General features: G+C 38.9%; 2 protein-coding genes across 6 annotated transcripts in view; both read right to left on the minus strand.

The window, feature by feature from the left end:
* Positions 1-7,526, minus strand: part of SOS2 (SOS Ras/Rho guanine nucleotide exchange factor 2) — an 88,562-nt gene extending 81,036 nt beyond the window's left edge. For both annotated transcript variants that reach the window (XM_027065675.2, XM_027065674.2), the window contains exon 1: positions 7,267-7,526. In XM_027065675.2, coding sequence (XP_026921476.1) covers positions 7,267-7,353 — 87 coding nt within the window. In that variant the 5' untranslated portion in view covers positions 7,354-7,526. The remainder of the gene's footprint in view (positions 1-7,266) is intronic.
* Positions 7,527-11,608: 4,082 nt separating this feature from the next.
* L2HGDH (L-2-hydroxyglutarate dehydrogenase) overlaps positions 11,609-26,311 on the minus strand; it is a 40,409-nt gene continuing 25,706 nt past the window's right edge. For 3 of the 4 annotated variants that reach the window (XM_015080092.3, XM_015080093.3, XM_015080094.3), the window contains 2 exons: positions 24,762-24,893; positions 11,609-13,681 (listed from right to left, as the gene is read on the minus strand). In XM_015080092.3, the coding sequence (XP_014935578.2) occupies positions 13,486-13,681; positions 24,762-24,893 (328 nt within the window). In that variant the 3' untranslated portion in view covers positions 11,609-13,485. The remainder of the gene's footprint in view (positions 13,682-24,761; positions 24,894-26,311) is intronic. The other variant, XM_027065677.2, reaches the window with a different exon arrangement.

Raw genomic sequence — 26,311 nt, forward strand, 5'->3', positions numbered from 1 at the left:
GAGAGACACAGGGTGTGAGTGGGGGAGGGTCAGAGAGAGAGGGAGACACAGAATCTGAAGTGGGCTCCAGGTTCTGAGCTGTCAGCACAGAGCCTGACGTGGAGCTCAAACTCACAAACAGGGAGATCAGACCCGAGCCGAAGTCAGACGCCCAACCGACTGAGCCACCCAGGCGGCCCCTAGAACATATATAAAATTATATCTTCTGCAACTATTTGAACGTGAAAAATTTTAAATGTCAACATAAAAACATGCAATTAAAAAATTTCTTTTGGGGCAAACCATAAGAGACTCTTAAATACAGAGAACAAACTGAGGGTTGATGGGGGTGGGAGAAGAGGGGAAAATGGGTGATGGGCACTGAGGAGGGCACTTGTTGGGATGAGCACTGGGTGTTGTATGTAAGTGAGGAATCATGGGAATCTTCCCCTAAAACCAAGAGCACACGCATACACTGCATGTTAGCCACCCTGACAATAAATTATACATATAAAAAAATTTCTTTTGGGGATACATAGCAATAAAAGTAAAAAAAAAAAAAAAAAGCAAAGCAAAACAAAACAAAAAACAAACCCTCTAATTTAGGAGAATCAGGGCTCCATGCTGATTAGATTTGAGCCTAGTGTGACACAGAAGGGAAGGATGATGACCAGGTTTCTGGCTTGAAAACTGAGTATATCATTTATACTGGAGGTTTTGGAAGATGATAATAAACTTGGATTGGGTTATGTTGTGAACATCTACATAGGAATGTCCAGGAAGCAGGGGATGTAGCAGTTTTAAATAGGCTTCAGGAGAAGTCCTCTTTAAGATGATGTTTGACTTAAAGGAGATACGAGGACCAGTCATGTTTTTAATCTGCAGGAAGGTTGTTCTAGGTAGACAAAACAGCAAATACAAAAGCCCAGAGATTAGAATACGTCTACAGATTAGAATGTCTCTATCTGTGGGTACAAGATAGCCACTATGGGCAGGAGCAGAGCAAAAAAGGGACAGTAGTAAATGAAGTCAGAGGCGTAAAGGTAAAGGGCAGCATAGAGTGCAATAACCTATTGAGAGGACTTAGACTTTTATTCTGAGAAGCAATGAGAGTTTTGAACAAAGGAATGACATGATCTTACTTACCTCTACTATGTTAAGAAAAGACTGAATGGGGCAAGGGCAGAAGAGAGGAGGCCAGTTATAGAGTATTTTAATACTCCAGGAGATTGATGATGACTTGGTCTCAGGTGGTAGAAGTGGAAGAGTAAGAAATGGTGACTGAATGAATATAGCTAAATGGATTTTCGAAGTACAGCTGTTTTCGAAGTACAGCTAAATGGATTTTCTGACAGATTAGAGAGACAAGATTTAGGAATAACTCCAGATTTTTATTTGGAGCAACTAAAAGGATGGAGTAGCCATTTACTGATATAAGAAATACTACAAAAGGAGCAGGTTTTGCAGGGGAAGAGAAGGAGCTCAGTATTGGTTGAGATGCCTATCACAAATACATGTGGAAGTATCAAGCAAGAAGTTGCTTAGGCTCAGGAGAGAGGTCTGAGTCAGAAATAAAAATATGGAAATCATCAGATACGGATGACATGCGAAGCCATGAGGCTGGATGGGATCCACAAGAAGTGACTGTAAATAGAAACAAAAGTCCCCAAACTAAGCTCTGGGGAAGTCAGGATGAAGTAGTTAGGGAAGATGAGGAGGAATCAACAAAGGGAGAAGACCTAGAAGGAATAGCCAGAGGGAGAAAACCTACAGAGGTTGGCATCCTGGAAGCCAAACAAGGAAAAGGATTTCAAGAAAGAGAAGTTCAACCGCCAAATGCTGCTAATGGGTTACTTAAGAAAGCAAAGTGCTATGTAAGTAAGAGGTAATGTTTGAGTTTACAAAGGGACTTAAGAAAACAGGGAGACTGAAAACTTTCCTTGGAAGAGACAGTACTAGTGCTCATATCTACATCTTGATGTTATTTTCATTGTATTGCTTCATCTCCACACATTAAAATGTGAAGTGCACAACACTTCATACATTACAAAGGCTTTCTACTATCATATGTTCTTACATAAAAGAAGAAAAGTTTCAGGTTGTTAATTTTTAACGTGACTACATGAGATAATGCTAAGTCCATTAGTTCCATTAAAATTTTCCTTCCTGATTCAAACATACAGGCTAACAGAGGATATAATCAAACTACCGTTGCCTTGAAAGAGAGGCCATGGTTAATATAAAAGACACATAGTGGATTTATGTCAAGTGGTAACACAGGTAATGCTTTGGATAGTCAGCATAAAACACTTTAATGGAATATTATCGCTCCAAATATACCATACCAAAATTAAACTGAAAATGGAGGACGACTACTAAATCATGGCTGACAGGGAACTAAATGCAGCAAGTTAAAATGCATTCCTAATGCTCATCCAGTTCTGGCTGAACCCCTTGGGTCAGTTTGGGTCATTATTAGTTTGGAATAATTCCAAATGACTCCCTGGAGTTCTACTTTTATATTCACTGGCTTTAGGAAATCCAGAACAGGACTGACGTCACAAAAAATCATAGGATATCCTATTTGTTGCTAGCTTTCAGTTGCAGTTATCTTTTAAAAAAGCAATTTGATCAAGTTAATCTAATTATTTTGTTACATAAATAACACTACAGGACTTCGTATTTTCAGGCAGAAACGTTAACCTGGTCTTACCAACTAGCCTCTTCTTTTCACTTCATCTTGGTTCTTTAAAAAAAGTCGTGTTTCCTACCTTTCCCTCAGTCTCAAACTCTTTCTCCACCTCCACTCCCTTTCTTTGTCAACTCCTATTGATCTTTCAGATAATTGTTTACTTCTTTATTGTCTTTCTCAGTCCTCTCCCACACAGCCATTTAGAAGGGAAGCCTTATGAGAGCAGGGCCTTACTACAACCTATCAAGAGTAGTGCCGGGAACCTATGAGGCACTCAATAAATATGTGAATATATCCTCCACAACTTGGCACAGATGTTACTTCCCTAGAAAAGCCTTCCTTCACCTTCTTATGTTAGTGACACCAAGTTTATTTTCTCAAAGCACCCAATGATTTTTTTCTGGGCCCCAGAAAGATCCAGAGCAGTCTTCTAAAATGGCTCCAGGAGACATTAGTACAAAGGCAGAAACACTAGATCTTACAGAGTTCACAAAAGCATTTCTAAACCAAAACCCCCGACCCTCTTTTTCCTTGCCACAGACTGCTATTTAATTAACTCAGACGTTCTCTCATACCTCTTTTATTTTAGACAGCTATCTAAGAGCAAACTGTAACATTTGGGGTGGGGAGTTCATATTTAACCTAATTAAGTTAGAATCAGGAACAATGTAATTCAACCAATTCTTTCTCTCTATGACATTTGTAGCTACAGATAGTAAGACATCAGATATTTTCTCTTCAATAATTAGCCTGGTGAAGAACACCTGAAGGAAAAGACATCCACAAGGGAAATATCAGGGACTAAAAAACTGTTAAAATGATTTTAAGGTATGTTTCCCATACGTAGAATGCTTACACTGATTTTTCGCAGCATACAATCAATAGCACATACACAAAGTACCAAAGGCATTTCAAAGACATAGGTAATAAGCTGCACTTACAAGTATACTCCTGTGCTCTTTTTTCCTCCCGTAATATGATAGCTTCAATTTTCTTAGGGAGTAGTGGTGAAGGCATTTATGTTTCTTGCTCTTTTAGGGAAGATACATAATTTAGCAGTAATGTTAACAATCATGTATCATCCATTAGTAATGTCATTTCCCTCTGCTTTACCCTCTCTAGTTCTTTACGTATGAAGTTCTGTTATAAAAGTTAAATAACAACAACAAAAAGTGAAAGAACAAAAACAAAACAAAAAGTGACAGAACACATTTTTATTTTCAAAATCATTTTTCCATAAATCTATTTTTCAATGTTAGTGTTTCTATGTAGCGAAATACATATTTAAAGTTGGTTTTAAAAATGTGGTTTTGGGGTGCCTCAGTGGCTCAGTTGAGCATCCAACCCTTGACTTTGGCTCGGTTTATGATCCCAGGGTTGTGGGATCAAGCCCTGAGCTGGACTCTGACGTGGATGTGGAGCCTGCTTGAGATTTTCTCCCTCTCTCTTTCTCTCTCTCTCTCTCCCTTTGCCCCTCTCCCTAGCTCACGTGTGCGCTTTCTCTTAAAAAAAAAAAAAAAAAGACCCCTGTAGTTTCCAGGGCCAACAATGGTGACTTTACCATATTATTTGATTTTCATAAAAATTAGCCAAAACTTGAAAATAAGCAAAAGAGATTACTAGGTGTCTTTCAGTACAATGCTGTACTCAAAGCTCTGATTACTCCGTAATGACTGCATTATTTTAGAAATCTGTAAGATTAACATAGAGATGTTTTGTCTGGTACAGAAACAGATAATTTCAAATCAACAGAAAAGACAATCCACAACTCAGTGTTTATATTCCTATAGGATATTAACTAATTTTGTATCTTACCCAACAATCTTAATACTACTTTTAAATTATCTATAAATACCTACCTCCTAAAATTTTCATATGAAGAAGCCTTAACATCTTGTGAGTTCCCTCATTAAGGAATGCATTAAATCAAACTCACTAACACATGTTCATTTATATTTGCATGACAGTTATGATTTTACTTTTCTGAAAATTATACTTCAAGTTTTCGAGGTTCCACCAAGTAGAATCTGATAGAGCCAATTGAACTACATTGCTCTTTTCACACACTCACACACACACACACACACACACACACACACACACACACAGATATTCTTTACATAACTTTGAGTTCCTAAATGCTATCTTATTTATATAAACCAAAACGAGAAAGTTTAGAATTCTCAGTGTAGATGGTAAACACTTTTAGAGTGGGGCCCCTGCTTTTATTCATCTGTGTAATTTTAGTTCCAGCATGGTGCCAAATACCTAAAATGTGTTCAATTAATGTTAATTGCAATTATACTTCAATTTTTAAAAATGCAGAGATAAAAATAAAGCGCAGTAAAAAAAGAAAAAAAATGAAGTATACCACATGTTCAATGGAGGAAAAACCAACTGGAGGAGAAAAATCCTAGTGGTCTAAACTACTGCTACAAGTCAATTACTAATCCTGGTCGTCTTTATAACTATCTGTCAGCTGAAGGAAGCCAAATTCTAGAGGCTTTCAAAGTAAAGATAGAGCGTCCCAGGAAATGGCAGGATTTCTCATTGTACAAAGGTATGGGTGGCAGACACATACCAGAATGTAACACATCCTACAAAGAAAGAGTGAACCTTGAACTCTTTATGAACTGTAACTCTTAGCAGGCACTACAAACCTACATGTTGCAATACCACAAATACCCAAATGCCACAAAACTGAACGTAATTCAAATTACTAACACCAAAAATTTTCCCAAAATATGAAAAATGTCTTCCTTAGGAATATATCTCAATTCTATAATAACAGTAAATTAATGAATTAAATAAAAATTGCTTTTTGAATTCAATTCACCTAAGACCACATTTTCTTAGATGTATTGATTCCAAAAGCATGGGATATACGAGAACTGTGGTATAAGACAATACAAATCTACAAGACACCTGAGCTCCAGGTAAAGAAGCACAGAAAATAAATGCAAAATAACAGTCTCAAAGCAATGGACTAGCAGGCTTGTTCTGGCTTTGTTTCTAGCCTAACCTGAAGAAGTAAATCTGTGCATGCAGGATCATTAGGGTAAAAGCTACCTACTGAATAAGTTATGCAACATACATTCAAAGACTATTTGCTACCAGAAAGTACCTGTAGGTAGATACGTGCGTCACACTGCCAACAATACATGCCTACCTGATAACTGCACTCACACTTCTGCTGAGTGCAACTGTTCACGGACAAGTCAATTACTATCTAAGCATATCCCCCTTTACTTTCAACTCAGGCCAGAGTTCATTATCACCACTCAGCACATACCGTTTCTTTCCCCCTCCGTTTAGAATCAGGCTGCCCATGGAAGTAAAGTCAATTTAATACTTCAACACCCAGCATGCCAATGAAATGATAACTGCCACTGGTTACCTCCACTAAGTTCTCTAAAAAGACATGACTTGGTGTTTGGCCCAAGGGAGGCAGTATCTCCTTGTAAGAATTATGAAAACAATGGAAAATCTAAAACTGAATGCAGGTGGAAAATGTTTTTACTTTTAATATATACCTCTTCCTTTCACTTACAGAAATGTATTGTATGAACATTTATTTTCCAAGTGCAGTCTTTTAAGTTAATGTTTATTTTTCTTTATTATTTTGAAGTTTATTCTTGGTTATTTTGCACAAAATGCGGATGGGGCTAAACCTGCATCAATGGCAATGGAAGCCCATGTTCAGCAGGTGTCATGTCTAATCCTGCAGTCTCTGTCTTGACTTTACAAAAAGGTTTATTTTAAAAATGACAGTGTGATTACTATCTAAATGCACAAACGAAGACCGACATCACCTACAGGAGAGATGCACTCAGGCGATATACACCCAAACTTGAAAGACTGATTTTTATGAGCTGCCCCTTTTTTACCCCCTTAAAATGATTCCAAGTTCTAAACTGCACCCAGTGAAGAAACACCAAATTTTATAGGGGAAATCTCTTGTAAACAGATAAGACACTTCTGGCAGGAAGTTAAGAAGGCACTTTAAATTTACCTCAAGAATTGTAAAAGGAGTCTTACGGCTCACTGACATTTCACACGTGAAACACATTCATATTACAAAACAGTACTGCCCCTTAAGTGAGTGGACACCCTTGACAAGCAAACTGCCTAGGGGAACACCCCCAAAGAACCTGATTAAAAGTAATTACCAGGTCTGGAAATGAACTTTTGTTTTAGAAACTATGTAAACACCAGCGAGACTTTCTCCTGCCCGAATCCAGCCTGAGGACAACAAATTGGCCAACGGCGGAAGTCGCCTGACAAAATGACTGCAACATGAAATCCATTTTTATGATCATAACAAAACCTTCCTTCCGGGGCCAGGCAAAAACTTGAGAAAACGTCCTTCTGGATGCAACAGGCGATTGTGGAGCCCCCCCACAGCCAGCCATTGAGCAACAGCTGGACCCGCGGGACCCGGGCACTGGGAGGATGTGCGGCTCTCCGTTAGAAGCTCGCAAGGGGCCCCGGGCCCGGCACCCCCCCGCCCGCCTGCTGCCGGGCTCCGCAGACGCAGCTCGCGGCCGCCCCGGCACCTCCCTGGGCCCCCGCGGCCGCCCAGGAGCGGCACTGACCTTCCGCAGGGCCGAGACCAGCAGTCCCCGCCATTTCGGACTGTTCTCTTCGCTGAAGAACTCGTACGGCTGCGGCGCCTGCTGCATGGCCCCGGCGGCAGCGCCTCTGCATCAGGGGCGGCCCGCGGACCAAGCCGGGCCGGGCGGGTGGCCTGACAGGCAGGGCGCGGGCCGCCTCGCCTCGCCGGCCGCCGCCGCCCGGGCCGCAGCTACGGCCGAGGCGGCTCGGGGGCGGCGCCGGCGGGCGGGCGGGGGCTCCGGGGGTGGTTTTCTCGGCCCGGGCGGCCTCGCCTCGCGCAGAGTCCGCAGAGGAAGCGCGGCGGCCCGAGAACCCAGGCTACCCCCAGCTGCGACCGAGACGTCGGCCTCCTTTCCCGGCGGCGTTGGCCCGCTCCTCGGGCGGCTCCTCCTCCTTTGTCTGGGTTCGCAGTCCCGCGCGGGGTACAGCTGACCTCGCCCTCGCCCCCGCCCCAACTACCGCTACGGCCGCGGCAGGCGGAGAGCGGCGGCGGCAGCTCGTCTCTTCATCGCCTCATTCCCGCCCTCCCAACAGGCAACGCCGCCCGGCCCGCTCGAGTCACCTCCAGAGGGCCCTGGGGATCGGGCGAGCGAGCCACACTCTGGCGCGCACAGTGCTGGCCACCGCCGCCGCCGCCCCTTCAGACGCCGCGCACAGCGCCCCGGGGCCGCCGCCGAGCTCCGGGCCCCAGCAGTCGCCTCTCGGCCCGCCCCCTCGGCCCGGCGCTCATTATCCCGGGTCGCCGGAGAAGCCCCGCACGGAGCATGCGCGCCGCGGAGCAGGCAGAGGCGCCGGCCGGTCGCGGACTTTCAGAGGCGCGGGGGCCCGGCCGTGGGTGTCGGCCTGTGCTAGGGACTTGCTGGGGGCCTGTCCCAGATCGACTCTTCAACTTACTGTGTCTAACACGAACGCTCCCTTCTCTCGACCTTCCCAAGACAATCCTGACTCGGTGCCACTCTTCGAGGACGACAGTCATGGGAAGCAATTCAGGACGGGGAGAGAAAGGGACATTCGGGCTGGACACGATGTTTAACGTATGTGTATACATAGGAGGTAGTTAACTATTTCATAGTGTGATGTTTTGGGGATTGAAAGGTGAGACGCGGAAAGCCCTCAGCTACCAGTGAGGAAGGGAAAGAAAGAACGGGCGGCGGGGCGGGGGAGTACATGCTGTATACTTCAGTTCCAGGATCAGTAACTCAACAATTATCCTCCTCTCAAACACACCTCAATTTGTCATTTGGCAAAAATCGGAAAGACAGAGTTGGAAAATTTATTTTTCTAATCCAAGTACCCACGGAATCACGAATTTCTTCTAATAAAGTCACATCCACATTCCCATGTACTTGGGATAAAGGGTAGGATAGTAAAATGCTTGTATTTCTCCAATTACTTTTTCAGTGACGGCAGACTTTGACTTATACAGACGGTTTTTTACTTTTCTCTCCTCGTCCGGAACTCCAGCTGTAAACTACTAGGCTGTCAAACGAGACTGTCATTATATTTTCTTACAAGAGAGTAAAGTGGTCAGTAGGAAGTTTCATTCTTGGCCGAGGAGGATATTGGAAGCCTTCTGAGTCAAATTTGGCTGAAGACACATTCTGTTTACCCAAATCTATATTTAAATTTTAAAATTGTTAATATTTTTAAATCAAGAGATTTCATATAAAAATGGATTTCCAACTTCTGGACAAAAATCCAGCAACACTGGGTGCTGCTGCATTCCTGCAAAGGAATAGTCAGCAAGCAGGCAGCCGGTAGTGGCTGCCCTCTTTAGAAAAGTATGCCATCCCATTTCCAGTTGGCTATACTCCCTACCTGGCACTCTTCACGCTTTTATGTAACCTGCCTAGTCTCTACAGGCATCTGAGTTGTGATCTCTGAGCTAGGCAAACAGAAATGTGATTCACCTGCATGAGGGGGATAATCCAAGAATTACTCCTGTAAAAATCCCAACCAGACAAAAGGGCCATCTAGAAAAAAATGTTGGATCCATACCCCACATGATACGCTAGGATAAATTCCATTATGTATCAAAGTCTTAAATGTAAAAAGTTAAAACCATAAAATAATTTGTTTATAATTTCAGAGTACAAAAGACCTACTATGATATAAAATCTAGAAGATTGGTAAATCCATTTTTTTTTAATGTGTGGCAAAAGCAAAAACCATCACAAGGTAAGGCAAAAAGCAGATGACAAACTGGAAAAAATGTTTGTAACTCATTTTCTAAATAGTTTATTTCCCCAATATCTAAAAGAGTTTCTACAAATTAATAGGACCAAACTTAAGGGGAAAAAAAGGATAGCAAATAAGAAAAAACACAGTTCACAGAAAATGAAATATGTCTCTTAAACATAGTACAGATGCTCAACTTTACTCATATTACAAGAAATTTAAATTATACCGTTATTTTTTACCTATTAGAATAGCTGCATAGATCCAAAAGTTTGATGATCTACTATGTTGGTGAGAATATGAAGAAACAGATACTCTAATATATTATTGGTGAGAGCTTAAATTGGTTCAACCTCTACCAAAGGCAACTTGACACCATCAAAGTTGCAAAGGCACATACCCTTTGACCCAGCAAATTCGAAGAATATGTCCTTTTGGCACACTTGCTCGAATGTAAAATGATTTAACACAAAGTTATTGATTGCAGTACTGTCACACCAAAAGCAAAACAAAAATGCCCAAGAAATAAACAATTTAAATAATTGTCAGTAGGTATCAGGGACTGGTTCAACAAATAATAGTAAATTCGCAGAATGGAAGCTATAAAATCATTTGAAAAGAACCAGGCCACTGTGTTCAGGTCACTTGAACATTATCAAAGAGACAGTGCAAAGTGAAAAGAGCAGGGTGTATAATCTAGTATGCAGAGTATGCTACCACTTGTGTGAAAAGAAATGGAGGCAATATTTTTTTATGTATAATATCTCTGCAAGGCTGCACAAGAGATACTGACAATTTTTGTTGCCTCATGAATCAGTGAACTGGGTGGCTTGAAGGAGAGGAGATTCTTTCATGGAGTACATTTGGGGCATTTTGAATTTTCAACCATATGAATGTTGTACTTATTCAAAACACTGATTAATTAAAAAACATTTTAAAAATAATACAGGGCACCTGGGTGGCACAGCCGGTTAAGCGTCCAACTTTGGCTCAGGTCGTGATCTCGCATGATCTGATTGTGTCTCCCGCTCTCTCTGCCCCTCCCTCCTCATGCTCTGTCTCTATCTCAAAAATAAATATTTAAAAAAAATTTTTTTAAATAATAAACACTTGCTTCAAGTGTTAAAAAATGGAAGTATTAGGGATACCTGGCTGGCTTAGTGAGTAAAGCATGCTACTCTTGATCTCGGGGTTGTGAATTCGAGCCCCACATTAAGTGTAGAGATTACTTAAAAACAAAATCTTTTTTAAAAATTGGAGTATTAAACATACTGATACTATACTTGGTCATAAATTTGAGTTAAAATTAATATGCTAGTTATTTGACAAGTACTAATTTTGTCTTTTTAGAATTTAGAATGGCTTTTGGGAGATAACTTGAATAATCTAAGCACATCTCAAATTTTAAAAGGCAGTGAAAATTTTAACAGTAATATTCTTGCACTGAAAAGCATTTTCAAGAAGGACTTACTCAACATTTCTCCCATTTACTCTCTCCTACTTCCTCGATGTATTTAAAGCTACAAGTGCTGCCAGTCAGAAGCAAACCAAAGCAAGGCCACAGGAAACAATAAATGTCATTGTCACTCACTTTCATGGTTTGTTGCTGTAGCTAACTCTGGTCCTTTTACAGTCCACCTGCTGGCAAGAAGTTGGAGCAGGCTCTCAGACAGATCATGTGCCCTATCACCCTTATATGAGGCTTATGCCCAGAAATCCAACCCCCCGTGTAAAAGATAGCATACCAGAATGTCTTCCTAAGAGAAACTATAATGATTTATGAAATTCCGATTTGATTGATTTACTGTCCCCTCCACTGCCTGCAAAGCACTGTGTGTTTATGTGTTATATATATATTCTGCTATGGAACAGAAACCATGTTCCCTGGTGCTCTGGGGGTATGAAGATGACACCGAGGTGAGCCAGATATTGCCACCACTACCAAGTGGAAAGCCATTTTTGTAAATGGGGAAGTGCTCTACTTTTTACCTAAAATATAAACCTCATTTTTATATTAAATGCAAATAGTTTTTTTCATTTTTCTAAGGTTGGCTGCTATTTAAAGCTATGATAGTTCATGTTTTACACACAAAAAATTCACTTGAATCAGTTTTATGAAACTAAAAATTATGTTTACAACACAAAAACTCATTAAAATATTTTAATATTAATTTACATTTTCTTATCTCAGAAATACACAAAACTTTTAAATATTATATCAGTATTACACAACAAAACCCTATTGATATAAATATAAAATGTTTTACAAACAGAATAACCTGCACATTCAAAACACTTTCAATAACTTTTTTCACTTATATTTTTTGGGGTATAGTATAGACTCAAATGGAATGAGGGTTGCTTTAATGAGGACAGTTATTTTTATAATTTCAGTCTTTCACAGCTTAGTATATATGTAATCTCACTGTTTATGAAATAGAGAATTGTAAAATTTTCCATCTCTTAATAGTCTTGCGATGGAACAGAAAAATATCCTGTGTGTCACATTTCTTGGAGGAATCAGTTGTTATGAAGAACCATTAGGGCTAATTTCTTCTGTGAATGATTTCTAAATGCTTTCAATATGTTCATCCCAAGTGTCAAATAATTGCCTAGTCTCTACCTGGGATGTGCTACTTCTTGAACATGAGTTGATGGTGTAGCCTTTCAAATTAATGGTTGAGGTAGCTCAGACAATGTAATCACTGAGGCTTGAAGTGAAAAAGAAGAAAACAGAAGTTTTTTCTTTCAGTCAAAATGCACATCCTTCTTACTCATCTATCACACAGATTTGGAGAGATAAGAGGAAAGAATGAAGAGTGGAAGATTAATCCTGAGAGAGTATATATGAGGGAAGGGATGAAAATGTCTTGCCTAACTGGTGGTGCTTTAATAAAGTTTCCCCAATCAATGGGCTGCCATAAATTCATTTATATTTCTATTTTCCAACTTTCTGAATTGCAAGAATCATTTCAACAGATACCACACACATATATACAGTATACAGTATTGGCACTGGGCAATAATTTAAATACTCATGAAGTACACGTGAATGTAAGGCACTTTTGCGGTTTACAAAAGTGAATGCCTCAAAGTTAGGTATTTCCTCAAAATGAAGAAATATCCTCATAAAAGTTCATAGGATCCCTGAAAACCAAGTAGGCATGAATAAAATAGTGATCTTGGCTAACGTTTGAGAAACCTGGTATGACTGAAAAACAGAGATATAGAGGTAAATTTTTAAAATTACAGAGTTCTATATATCAGTGGCAGAATTCTAAAACTGCTCACATAAAAACCTATCAGTTCTAAGTTCTTTTAGTTTTGCAACCACAGAAGACTAAAGAGTAGGCAACAACCATTCATAGTGTACTGCTGTTTGGATTTAATGGGAACCCTACACCAAGTCAGTTATAAAAAGACTGGGAATAATAAAGGGTTTGCATTTCCTTTGCAAAGTTATTTCTTACAAATATTATAGCTAAGATAGAATCTTATTCAAACTACTTAAAAATGTGAAATTTCATAAATTTTCTTTAAATCAAGAATTTTAAATTCCTAAATACAAATACTGTTGCTCTAAATAATGTGAGCTTTCATTTGATCCTTCAAAGTTAAAAGGAGGTTTGCAACCTACAATATACTGTATTTTCTGATCTAGGAGAGAAAAAAAAAAAAGCTTAGATACTATAAAGACAAAAAGTTAAGGGAATAATCAATTTTTTGTGCCATCGTTTCCAGAAATTATAAGAGTCAAATCTCCAGATCATGGCTGGTGAGGAGAGGTCCATAACAGTCAAGGATTCAGTACAGACACAACTGTACCTTGCTTCTTTATTCACAAAGGAGCATTGACTTTAAAAAATTATTTTTCTATGTTACAGCATTCTAACAATTCAGTTGTTATCTAAATGAGATACCTAACAATAAGATTTTAAAATCATTTTCCTTAAAGAATACAATTAGTATATTCTTGTTGCTGAATGTGGAAATTAAAATGCATACTTAGCTCCTTACATTATTTACAAGTTAAATCTTTGTTGCACTTCATCTGCAATCATTCCAGAAATTGCAAGAGAAGAAGTAGCAGCAGGGGAAGGTGCATTTCTCACATGAAGAATGCGATTTCCAATATCCCCAACTCCTCCATCAAATACAAAATCTTCTATCAGATTTCCATCTCTATCCAGGGCTTGGGCTCTTACTCCAGCTGGACCTCTGCAAAAACATGATGGTAGTCAACCGACTAGAAGAGACAGGACACTTTACAGATCAGTGGTTTCAGAGTATTCTTAAAGCAATAAAGTCTTTATTCTTCTAAATGCACCATTATGTGGAAACCCAATAGGTTTGTGTTTAGCCAAAGGCTATCAGTTTGGTAGGGTAGCCTGTCAAACATATCCTTAGCCTAGAGCATAATGCCTGCCACACTACAGTGTCAATAAATGCTTACCAAATGAATACACAAATGGCAAGTTACTTATAAATATTTGTTTTTCCCAAAGTAGCAGATAAACCCACATTTAATTAAAATAGATGCATTTTTAATTTGGATTTATAAGATGAATTTATTACAAAATCAACCAATGGGAATAAATAAGCCTCTTCTGACTAATAAAAAGCAATAGAAGTGGGAGTTATGTATGTCAGTTGCATTCCTAAATATGTGAGACAGGATTCTATTTATTTTTTCATTTTGTTGAGTATAAATTAACATTTATAGAGAAAAATATTTACAAATGGCAACAAGTTCTTTTTTGTGATTTGTTTCTATTTTCAACAGTTTAGCCTTCACTATCAGGATAACCTTCAATTAGCTAAACAGAGATGATAGAAAAAGCACAACCTGGCAGCATGTTCATACAGTAAGAGGCTTTACTACTGAAAGTTCTGCTTTATAACACTTGAGTTCAAAAATTAGTTTTTTTAAAGATAGTTAAAATTTACAAATGAAATCTAAATAGAGTATTTTTGAATCAAAAACTACCTCCCTTGTACAAAGCCAAGCAAGGTTAGGTCATAGATTGGATTTGTGTGTCATGTGGTGGCTGCAAACTCCCAGTTCCTAAGGGTGTGACCTAGGGCAAGCCTGTCCATCATGGTGCTAACCAGCTAAAAGTTTACTGGAAGCCTTCAGTCTGTTGCACATGAGCGAGCTGGATGCCACTGTGGGGCTCTGAGAATCCTGAATTCTTATTGGGTTGGTGAAGATTCCACATACAAATTCTTGAGGTTATCTTCTTTGATCCATTCCATAAAGCCATCAGTAGAAATCCTGACACCCAATGGATCACCAAACCAGTCCACAAGCACAGGGGGATGCAAGGACTGACATCTGCAGGCTGCAAGAACGCAGCCTTTGGAGAGGGTCACAAGTTCCACCACACTGTTAGTGGTTCTGGCCACCTAGCATGGAGAAGGTGCAATCCTCTCCAGCTCCGCTGGTACCACTAATGTAAGCAATGTTTGTAACATTCTTACCTAATAAACAATTTAGGACAGTCATGTCAGCTTAAAAGCGTTCTTTGTCTGTTAAAATGAGTTGTTTGCAGATTGTTCCAAGAGCACATTGTCAAAACTATTACAGTGCAATACTGTTTGAAGACTATTAAGTGATGGTGTATCCTGTTTCTGATAAACACTTCTCATTTCTGTCCTTGCTTTATCTTTTTGGGGAGTTTATACGTCAGTGTTTAAAATGCTGTTTGACATAATAGGTGTAAAATCTGTAAAAGTGGGATGCAGAAGCTAGCCATGTAGGTTTACTGGTGCATATAACGAAGCCCACACTTCACTGGGGTGATGTAATGCTCTGCTGGCTTACTCTCAAATGGCTATTTTGAGACACTGGGGCACATGGGTGGCTCAGTGAGTTAAGCATCTGACTTCAGCTCAGGTTCGTGAGTTCAAGCCCCACATTGGGCTCTCTACTGTCAGCACAGAGCCTGCTTCAGATCCTCTGTCCCCTTCTCTCTCTGCCCGTCCCCTGTTCATGCTCTGTCTCTTAAAAATAAACAAACATTTTTAAAAATGGCTGTTTTTAGGGGTTTGGTAAGGACAAGCTTTTTAAATTGTATTCTGCTTGGAAATGTGAAGACTATCCTACTCTTTTATCATGCTTATATGCAGAATAACAAAGTTAACTAGGGACCACATTTTTAGGTTGAATCCAATATTCCATCTATGTAACTGCTGCTTCTAAAAGAAGAGTTTAAAAGAATGCTACCATTTTTAGGAGAATTGAATAAACCTGTTGCAAGAGGGTTCACTTACAAACGAAAATAAATCCTACTTAACCTAAAAAAAAAAAAAAAGAGTACCTCCCTTGAAACTGTTCAGAAAACACAGTTTGAAAACAGCTGCCTTAGGGGTGCCTAGCTGGCCCAATTAGCAGAGCATGCAACTCTTGATCTTAGAGTTGTGAGTTCAAGCCCCATGTTGGGCACAGAGCTTACTTTAAAGAAAATAATAATTTTTAAAAAAGAGAAAAAAAAAATAGCTGTCTTATACACACCACAAGACTCAACAAATAAGGCAACCATATTAAACATTTTTAATGATTCTGGGCCAATGAAGAGAAGTACTTGAGGAAGACAGAATAGGAGATCACTGCCCTCTAATGATAATAAGATAATAATAATAATAGTAATAATAATAATAATAATAATAATAATAATATATGCTATTTACTAAGTGCTTTCTCTGTATTAGGAATTCTAATTCTGACAACAACTGTAAGAGGCTGATACAAGTATATATTTAACAGCAAAGAAATAGATTAAATAAGCTGCCTGAAGTCACAGAGCTATCCTATTCATTTGTAGAGAGGTAAATAAGAATTACAACAAGGGTGAAAGATTCTATAATAAAGGTAAATATTCTTACAGAAGGCTGCAAGGAATCTGGACAGGAGAGTTTTGAGGTGTAAGTATTTCCAAGTAAGAATCAGATACAACACATAGAACATAAAAAGAACTGGACTGATGCTAAGATGTCTTAAAGATACGTATCAACTGACACACCATGTTATCAGTCAGCACGCACTCCACTTTGTACATTCTGTTTTTGTAGCTTATCGCAACCCATCAAAGCAGCATTTGCCCTTCTTTTCCTGAACAATGCTGCTGTTGCTGTTAAGAGCACCTCCAAGAGTTTTCTTGTTCCACTCCTTTTATCTGGTAGAAGGCCAACATGGAGGGGGCACAGAGTGGCATGACCAGCCGTTGATGTTTAGTGAAGAAAACAAAACTTTTTTTTTTTACAGAAGTTTAGTTAGTACATTCCCCTAACTTTCCCTTCTAAGCAAAAATAAGTTAATACTGATTAACTACAGTTACAAATGTGTCTCATATTTATTTCTCTTACAAACACCAATTATCTTCAGTGTCCCCTCCTGCCCAAATGTTCAAAACCTATAATCCAAACTGTAAAAAACAATATACAATATTGTTCTTCTAAGGATCTCACTTTAGCTCAAGCTAAAGTTAACTATTTCACATGAAATGTTTAAAATTTTTTTTTAATGTTTATTTATTTTTGAGAGAGACAAAGCGCGAGCTGGGAAGGGGCAGAGGGAGAAGGAGACACAGAATCCAAAGCAGGCTCCAGTCTGTGAGCTAGGGGCGCAGAGCCTGATGAGAGGCTGGAACCCATGACTGTGAGATCACGACCTGAACCAAAGTTGGAGGCTCAACCGACTGAGCCATCCAGGTGCTCCTAACATGAAACGTTTACCAAATTCTTCAGGTTTCCTCTTCAGCACTTAATGCAACTTCAGGGTTTTTCTTTGCACAATTACATACAGGCATTCCCCCTCAGAACACCTCAGCTTGAGATGAGTATTATCACTTGAAATTTCAGGTAAGATAAGCCATAAATTTCTTAAGGGTCAGCATCTTCTACAACACCCCTACCTCACCCTCATGTCTAGATTTGTGCCTTGTGTATAGTAAGTACTCAGTAAGACTAGAAACTTAATTTTTTAACTTCTAATTCTTTAAAACTCCATTTTAATAGCTGAAAGAACAATTTAGTAAATTTAGTATTTGTTAATTCAGCTACATTTAATTGTTTAGAGCTATCTGTAGCTATGTATTTTGCCCTATCTGTGGCTAAATTTAATGGGAATATAAGTTCTAGACGCTTAAATATGTCTAGAAACAAAAGGTGAATATGAGGGGCACTTTGGTGGTTCAGTTGGTTGAGTGTCCCACTCTTGATTTCGGCTCCAGTCGTGATCCAAGGGACGAGGGATTGAGCGCTACGTTGGGCTCTGTGCTGTGTCAAGTCTGCTTAAGATTCTCTCTCTCTCCCTCCATCCCTCTCCCATTTGTGCATACTGTCTCTCTAAAAAAAATTTTTTTTAATGTTTATTTATTTTTTGAGTCAGAGAGAGACAGAACACGAGTAGGGGAGGAGCAGAGAGAGGGAGACACAGAATATGAAACAGGCTCCAGACTCTGAGCTGTCCACACAGAGCCTGATGCGGGACTTGAACTCATGAACCATGAGATCATAACCTGAGGCGAAGTGGGACGCTTAACTGACTGAGGCACCCAGGCGCCCCCTCTCTCTCTAAAATGAAAAACAACATAGGGGCGCCTCAGTAGCTCAGTCAGTTAAGCATCCAACTCTATTTTGGCTCAGGTAAGGATCTCATGGTTTGTGAGATCAAGCCCCACACTGGGCTCAGCGCTGGCAGCCCAGAGCCTGCTTGGTGTTCTCTCTCTCCCTCTCTCCCCCTGCCCCTCTCCTGCTCTCAATCTCTCTCTCTCTCAAAATAAATAAACCTTAAATTCTTTTTTAATAAAAAAAATGAATATGTAACTAATGGCATTCCTTCATCTGAAAAGTGCTGTATTTATTGCTTTATTGTTCTGTGGCAGGCATTAACCTGTGAGCTAGAAAAGAACTATGAAAGGCTAAAACTGATGTCTTTGACCAGTTCCAAATAGGACAACTTAGTATTTTATAAAACTCACCATGGGATCTACTGTTAATCTAAAAATAGAAGTTCGCATGAGCATATTGTATGGGGATAGTAAACTACTCCATCTTAATTTCCAAACATGAAGGAAGAGTATTTTTGTTACTTACCTTCACCTTAGCTGGATTGTGACAAGAGAATATGGTTTTTCTATGCCCAGTTTTCGAATTTTGTTGAGAACCTGATTTAGGGATTAGAGCTTTTTGAGTCTCTGTAAATATTTTCTGAGGGCTTGAACAATACAAGCAGTTTGTAACGGGGTTTGGGGAGTTCTATACATCCATTCAATCAAGAGTTTTAATTGTGTTATTCAAATCTTCTAATATTTTATCTGCTTGATCTACCTTCTATCAACAGACATGTCTTAAAATCACCCACCACAATTGTGGATTTGTTGATTTCTGCTTGCAGTTATGTCCATTTTTGTTCTCTTTTTTCATATCTCTGTTATATGCAGCAAGTTTATAGCGACCTTCTTTATCTCTAACAATTTTTGCCTTAGACTGTATTTTATCTGAAATGACCCAGTATTTATCTTTCTTCCAATAAGCCATTTGCCTAGCACATAGATGCATTTTTTAATCCAATGTGACAATTTCTGCCTTAACTATTAAGTACACTTACATTTATTGTAATCACCAATAAGTTTGATTTCTATTATATTATGCTATTTAACCTGATTTTTCTGAGTTTTTCTCATCTCATTTCTTGGCTTATTGAATATTCTCTATTTTTCTTTCCTCCTGTACTAAATTGTAAGTTATATAATCTATTTCCATTCTTGTATTTCGTTTACTTATGAGATGGGATTCACCGTGCATCCTGTGAATCTTATGTCATTTTGCCAATTCTAGGAATTTCTCAAATACTCCTCTGCAAAGTATTGCCTCTTTTCAATTTCTCTGGAAATCCTATGAGATATAGTCTGGAATCTTCTCATTTTCTTCTCTTTTAATTTCTATGTCATGCACCTTTATCTTGCAATGTTCTCTAAATTCTTCAGATTTATCTTTCAACTTATTAATTTTCTTTTAAGGTAGGTCTTACCAACTTAGTCGTTTGAGTTTTAAAATTTAAGAAGTATATTTTTCTATTCTAAAAATTCTAATTAGTTGGTTTCCAAATTTGCTCAGATTTTGGGGTGGAGGGGGTGTCTTATTCTTTTTCATGTTTTCTGTTCCTTTTTGTTTTTAATTCACTGGGTTATTTTATGGTTTCTGATATTACTATTAACCATTTAAATTCACTAGGTTACTTTATGGTTTCTAATATTACTATTACCCAAAGTTATTAGGGGTCTAATTCTGGTATTTATTCTATGTGCTTATTCTCACTCATGGTGCTTTGTAATATTTGATGGCGCCCTGTTCAGCAGGACTTTATCTGGGGGAATACTATACAGGATGGGTTGAGGTTATGTCCTCCATGGAGGTTTTACATTTGCTTCTATCCAGTGTTCCAGAAGTATTACCATCCTTGGAGCACTTTTTTTTTAATGGATATTTTTAAACACATACAAAAGTAAAATGAATAGCATAATGAACTGCTATGTATATATTACCTAGTATCAACAATAATCAACACCCAGCTAATTCTGTTTCATCTACATCTCCACTCACTGTCCACCTCTCTTCACTGGATTATTTTAAAGCAAATCTTAGATAGCATATCATTTTACTTCATTTCTTTTTAAAGGATTCTTAAAGGGGTGCCTGGGTGGCTCAGTTGGTTAAGCGTCTGACTTGATTTCGGCTCAGGTCATAATCTCACAGTTCATGAGTTTGGGCCCCTGTGTTGGGCTCCATGCTGACAGCTCAGAATCTGCTTGGGATTCTTCCTCTGCCCCTCCTCTGCTCACACATGCATGTGCACATTCTCTCTTTCAAAATAAATAAATAAACATTAAAAAATCATAAAAATAAAAGGATTCTTAAAAATAATAATTCAAAACTAATAATTGCTTTGTATCAGTAATACTTAGTCTGAGGTCAAATTACCCTGATTGTCACTGTCTCTAATTTGTTTAAAGTGAGAGAGAGAGAAATGGTTAGTTTGAAGCAGGACCTGAACAAGCTGGATTTACTTTTCTTTTTTAAAGTAATCTTTACACCCAACGTGAGGCTGGAACTCATGACCTGGGGATTAAGAGTCACATGCTCAGGGTGCCTGGGTAGCTCAGTCAGTTAAGCATCCAACTTTTGGTTTCAGCTCAGGTCATGATCTCACGGTTTGTGGGTTCAAGCCCCAGGTTGGGCTCTGCGCTGACAGGGCAGAGCCTGCTTGGGATTCTCTCTCTCCCTCTCTCTCTGTCCGTCCCCAATGTGCTGTCTCTGACTCTCTTAAAATAAATAAACTTAAAAAAAATAAAACAAAAAAAGTCACATGCTCTACAAACTGAGCCAGCCAGGTGCCCCTGGATCTACTTTTTAAAAAAAAAATTTTTTTAACGTTTATTTATTTTTGAGACAGAGAGAGACAGAGCACGAACAGGGGAGGGTCAGAGAGAGAGGGAGACACAGAATCTGAAAAAGGCTCCAGGCTCTGAGCTGTCAGCACAGAGTCCGACACAGGGCTCGAACTCACAGACTGTGAGATCATGACCTGGGCCGAAGTCGGACGCTTAACTGACTGAGCCACCCAGGCGCCCCCTGGATCTACTTTTTAAGTTAACTTCTTAGTTTAAGGTTCCTAGATCAAGTGGTGGTACAAAGTCAAACTCTAAACACTTGTGAGGGCGGGGCCAGGGTTCTAAATTTTTAGAGGAGATTGCACCTATCCAACATTGCCTCTACCCCCAAGGCCAGGACAGACAATATTCCTTAACACTTTCTGGTGCTAAGGGGATTTTTTTTTTTTTTCTAGACTTCCTTTTCACTGAGGGTATAGCCCTTCAAGAGTCCCTGGCTTTATACAGGGGTCTCAGTTCCAAGTTTGTACCTTTTATATATAAGCCTCCTTCCCAGCACTTGAGTTACAGTTAAAACATATGTCCCTAATGTTTTGTATCTTGCTCTACGTGGCAGATACATGAACTTATACAATTGCCAAAATCCGTTGAGCACTTAAGATCTGCATATTTTACTGTATGTAAATCATGTATCAATTAAAAATAAAACTGTTATATTTATATCAAAATCAGCAAATCTAACCCCCTTCCACCCAGAATAGCATCAGCACCAATTCCTCTTAGTACATGGGTTTTCAATTTCCTTTTTGTTTTTGCTCCTGGGATGCCCCTTGTTTTGTTGCGTTCACAGCTATATGTATTTCAAGGGATTTTTATATTTTCTCCAGACTCTGGTATTTTGTAGTATGAGGGTTGACCAACTCTAGACTAGATGTTCCCAACCAAGGGAGATTTTGCCCCCTGGGGGACATTTGGTAATGCCTGGAGACATTTTTGGTTGTAACTAGGAGAGTACTGCTGGCATTTAGTGGGTAGAGGCTAGAGGTGCTGCTAAACATTCCACAATGAACTGAACAGTCTCCTACAGCAAAGAATTATTTGGGCCAAAATTTTAGTAGTGCCAAGATTGAGAAACCTTGATCTAGATCACTTTAATTATAGAACTGTTTGGCTTTCACCTTTGCATTTCACAATGACATAGTATAGTTTTAGCTATCACTCACCATAAAAACATCTTGCTTAAAAATTTACAATTCCCCAAATAAGACATTTTTTAAAATAAAGGGTGGGAAGAAAAAGGAGATCTTGGCATGTGTGCCTTCATCTTTTATGCTCTTACTGCTGTTAGACTACCACGTCAAATTTATCACAGAACAAATTAAAGGCCTTCGTAGATAAGAACCTTAGAGATCATCATTTAACAATGACAAATTTATATACCTAACACATGTACTTGACAGATTATAACTTTACACTCCAATCCAATGTTCACTGGTCAATTATCGCCCCAAATGCTCTGGCTAAGCAGAAAGAAGTCACGCTGGATGCCCTTTGGTTTTGCTTTTTGGAATTTTTTTGGATGCCCTTTGGTGGCAATTTAAGGACACTCTCTTGAGCTAAACATCCCGCTTAAAGTGTGGCTTCAGTTCTCTTACTATCTAAAACTGCTTAATATGCTTCTGCCTCAATATTAATGATAAAGCATTTATGGTTCCACTGCACTGAGCTGCAAGACAGGTAGGACTTAAGCTTCATAATGCGGGAAAGTCTATCGATCTGATTTTATTATGATGACTTAATACTGCAGGCATATACCAAGGTACAGAGAATAACATAACAAACACCTATTTTCTTACCAAAGAGCTTAAGAAATAAAGCTTATAGATATGACAGAAACCCCCTGTGGAGCTCTCTGATCCCATCCCTTCCTCTCCCGAGAGGTAACCACTCTACTGCATTAGGTGACTCCCGTGCTTATTACTATTTTCACATGGTATATAGAATCCCTAAACTATATATGATATTGTTTAAACTGATATAAATGCTACCAAATATATTTTCTACAACTTCCATTTTGTTACTGATAATTTCCTTCTTTTAAAAATTTTTTGTTTGTTTGTTTTTGAGAGAGAGAAAGAGACAGAGTACAAGCTGGGAGGGACAGAGATAGAGGGGACACAGAATCCGAAGCAGGCTCCAGGCTCTGAGCTGTCAGCACAGAGCCCAATGCGGGGCCTCGAACTCACCAGCCATGAGATCATGACCTGAGTCGAAGTCGGACATTTACCGACTGAGCCACTCAGGCGCCCCAAATTTCTTCCTTTTAATAGCTACAGGAATTAAGGGAAAGATGGAATTGCTGAATGTGTTCAGCTTCTCTGTCTCCAAAGAGATGCTCTCTGATTGGGTTAAATTTGTCCCTAAATGTAACCTGTCTACAGTGCTGTGTGTCCTTTTCTACTACATGCTAATGAAACTGGAAAATGAAATTCACACCCTTACACTCAGAGACAGCAATATTCACTAAAACCCAGTTCTACCATATGAAACCCACTGGTTGAAAGAGTTTTCCCCAGGCTTCTATGAAAGGGTGGTAATAGAATATGGGTACTGAATTCACTGCAACTGTTTATATACAGAATTCACGATGTCCACCTATTGTGTTATTCAAGGAATATTAACAGCAGTAACAGATGCCAGATTTGATTAATATATTTTCAGATATAAAACATAACAATTCTACTAAAGCAGACCACTGAAAACACAAAAGGCTTTTCTTTATAGATGAGTGAAAGAAAGGAAAGCCTAGATATTTTTATCCCTGCCATTTCAAGAGGTGAGTAGAAGGGATGAGAGAGATAAGAGTAAAAACATTAGCTGGGTTTTAATAGTTCTTCTAAGGATTCAAAGAGGCTGGTCTGAGAATGATACATTAGTGTCAGACTTAGACCAGGACACTTAGCTCCCCTAAGGGAGACAGCTGACATGATTATTGCTCTCTTCCCAGGCAAGTTCAGCAGCTGTTCCTCAGAAGACAGACATTCAGTGCCCTAGAGTTTCACGGAGGGATGGATTCACAGAGAGAGAGTACTTCAAAGTACACTGCTGATTAGGCCTAACAGTAGCTTGGCCAGGGAAAAAGGTGAACATCCTAAAATATCACCAAATGGAAAAAGAAAATTGGCTTGGGTGGTATTTAGGACAATGTGCAGCTCAAGTCCAGAGAGCCTTTTATCCTTGAGAAAAAAGTTATCCTTCCTTTTTAAGTTATCCTTCCTTGGCCCCACATCGCTACAGCACTAAGACTCAGACTGTTACCACATTCTTCCCACTTTTGTCCTCCAACTAGAGTCCCTGAGTGGAGTAGGGCCCAAGAAAGAACAAAAGAGGAAGAGAGGAAGCAGGTAAGATGTCATGTATGGGAGTATATCTAACAGGTTGTAAAATGTAATCAAAATGTAATTTTTTATGTGTTTATTACCTAATCAGTTAATATAGCGATCAATGATCTCATACAGAGTTTAAATCAAATGGCTTTGCAATGACAAGAGTAAGTAGCCAGGAAGATTAAAAATTTCAGGCAAGATATTTTTATCGTGATACCTAGACATGAAGGCAAAAGTGGCATCACAATACAGCTGCAGTGGAGATTTGAGTTTAATGCTGTAAAGTGGTCTAGAAAATTATAAATGAACCTAGTTCAGGCACCAAGGGGCACGAAGCAGCAAGGCCCAATTCATGCAATGAAAAGGGAATTCAACAACTTGCTGGGAAAGAGAGGACACACAAAGATTCACTGGGTACGCTGACTCTGAAAGTATGCTTACCGAATCACCAAGTCAGAACCACCTGCCAAATTCACATAGGTCATGACCATATTTGCAATCCTTATAGCTTTTCCTTACCTAAGTATATCACTGACAGTAATTTCAGGGATAAACTTTTGAAGGTGCTTCACTGTTGCACTGAGAAAACAGGCTTTATACATTTCATTAACTCCGTAGGAAAAATTCTGGAACACCAGTTTAATCAAGCCACTGAAAGGAAAAAATTTAAAATCTTTATGAAAGAAAGGAATTCTTTATTACTATAAAACATCTTTACAACTATGAGATTTTTAGGGGGGTGGCATCACAAAATGTAGGCAAAGTCAGAAAAAAACACGTATTAAAAGAAAATCAACTTTTGGCCAATATAAGAAGGAAACTTCATCAAAGGAATACCTTCCAAACTTAAATTCCCAGGGAATGCTGGTTTCAAGCTAGATTCTATGAAGCCTGCCAACAGCAAGGTTTTCTTTTCTTTTCTTTTTTTTTTTTTAATTAAAATTCAAGTTAGTCAATATATAGTGTGGTATTGGTTTCAGGAACAGAATTTAGGGATGATTCATCACTTACATATTAACACCCAGTGCTCATCCCAACAAGTGCCCTCCTTAATGCCCATCACCCATTTAGACCATCCTCCCACCCAACACACCGCCATTAACCCTCAGTTTGTCTCCGTATTTAAGAGTTTCTTATGGTTTGCCTCCCTCTTTTTATCTTATTTTTCCTTCCTTCTCCTATGTTCATCTGTTTTGTTTCTTAAATTTCACATCTGAGTGAAATCATATGATATTTTTCTTTCTCTGACTGACTTATTTTGCTTAGCATAATACACTCTAGCTCCATCCATGTTGTAACAGGTTTACTAATGCAAATGTTAGGTGCTTTCAAAGCCACACCTAAAAGGCATTAACAGATCTTTAAATCAGAGCCATTAAGCAACTGGAATATTTACCCTACTTTTCTTTGGTCAGCCAGAGGTAAAATATTCCAGATCCTCTAGCCAGACTCTACAGAGCCTATGTAAATGTATATGTATTTTTACAAGCACACATGCTGGGAAGCCCCACCCTAAAACTTGTTTCAGAATCAGTGAAGGGTGAGACTCTAGTATAGCTTAATAAGCTTTCTACTGATTTTGATGTAAAACTGTAGAGCGCAACATTATTAAAAGGACCAAACAAAATATCTCACTGAGTAGTTCTTACAACCATAAAGAATCTGCCATACAGGTCAACACAATTTATTGTCAGTTTTCCACAAAAGGAAACAACACTAGTTATCAGCAATTTCTCCAGTGGTTTTCAAAATGATGGTGACTGGTTGGAAATGATCTTATCAAAGTAAGCCATCTACTGATTTTGAAAGAAACTTTTTTTTTTTTTTTTTCCAAACTCAACTAGAAGATTAGCCAAACAAGATTTGGGTTGTCAGATATGTGTTTGGCTTCTGGTCTTGTTTTTTTGACCAAGACACCACCCTGGCTCATCAGAATTTTCTTTAAGTAGTTAAAACATTACGTGTATTACATGAAACTCTGAATCCAGATTAATTAAAAAAAAATCAACATACCAATCACAAATAAGAGGATTTACGCAATAAACAGAATTATCAAGAAAGACAAAATT

The sequence above is a fragment of the Acinonyx jubatus genome, chromosome B3, assembly GCF_027475565.1.
Source record: "Acinonyx jubatus isolate Ajub_Pintada_27869175 chromosome B3, VMU_Ajub_asm_v1.0, whole genome shotgun sequence".
NCBI classification, from domain to species: Eukaryota; Metazoa; Chordata; class Mammalia; order Carnivora; family Felidae; genus Acinonyx; species Acinonyx jubatus.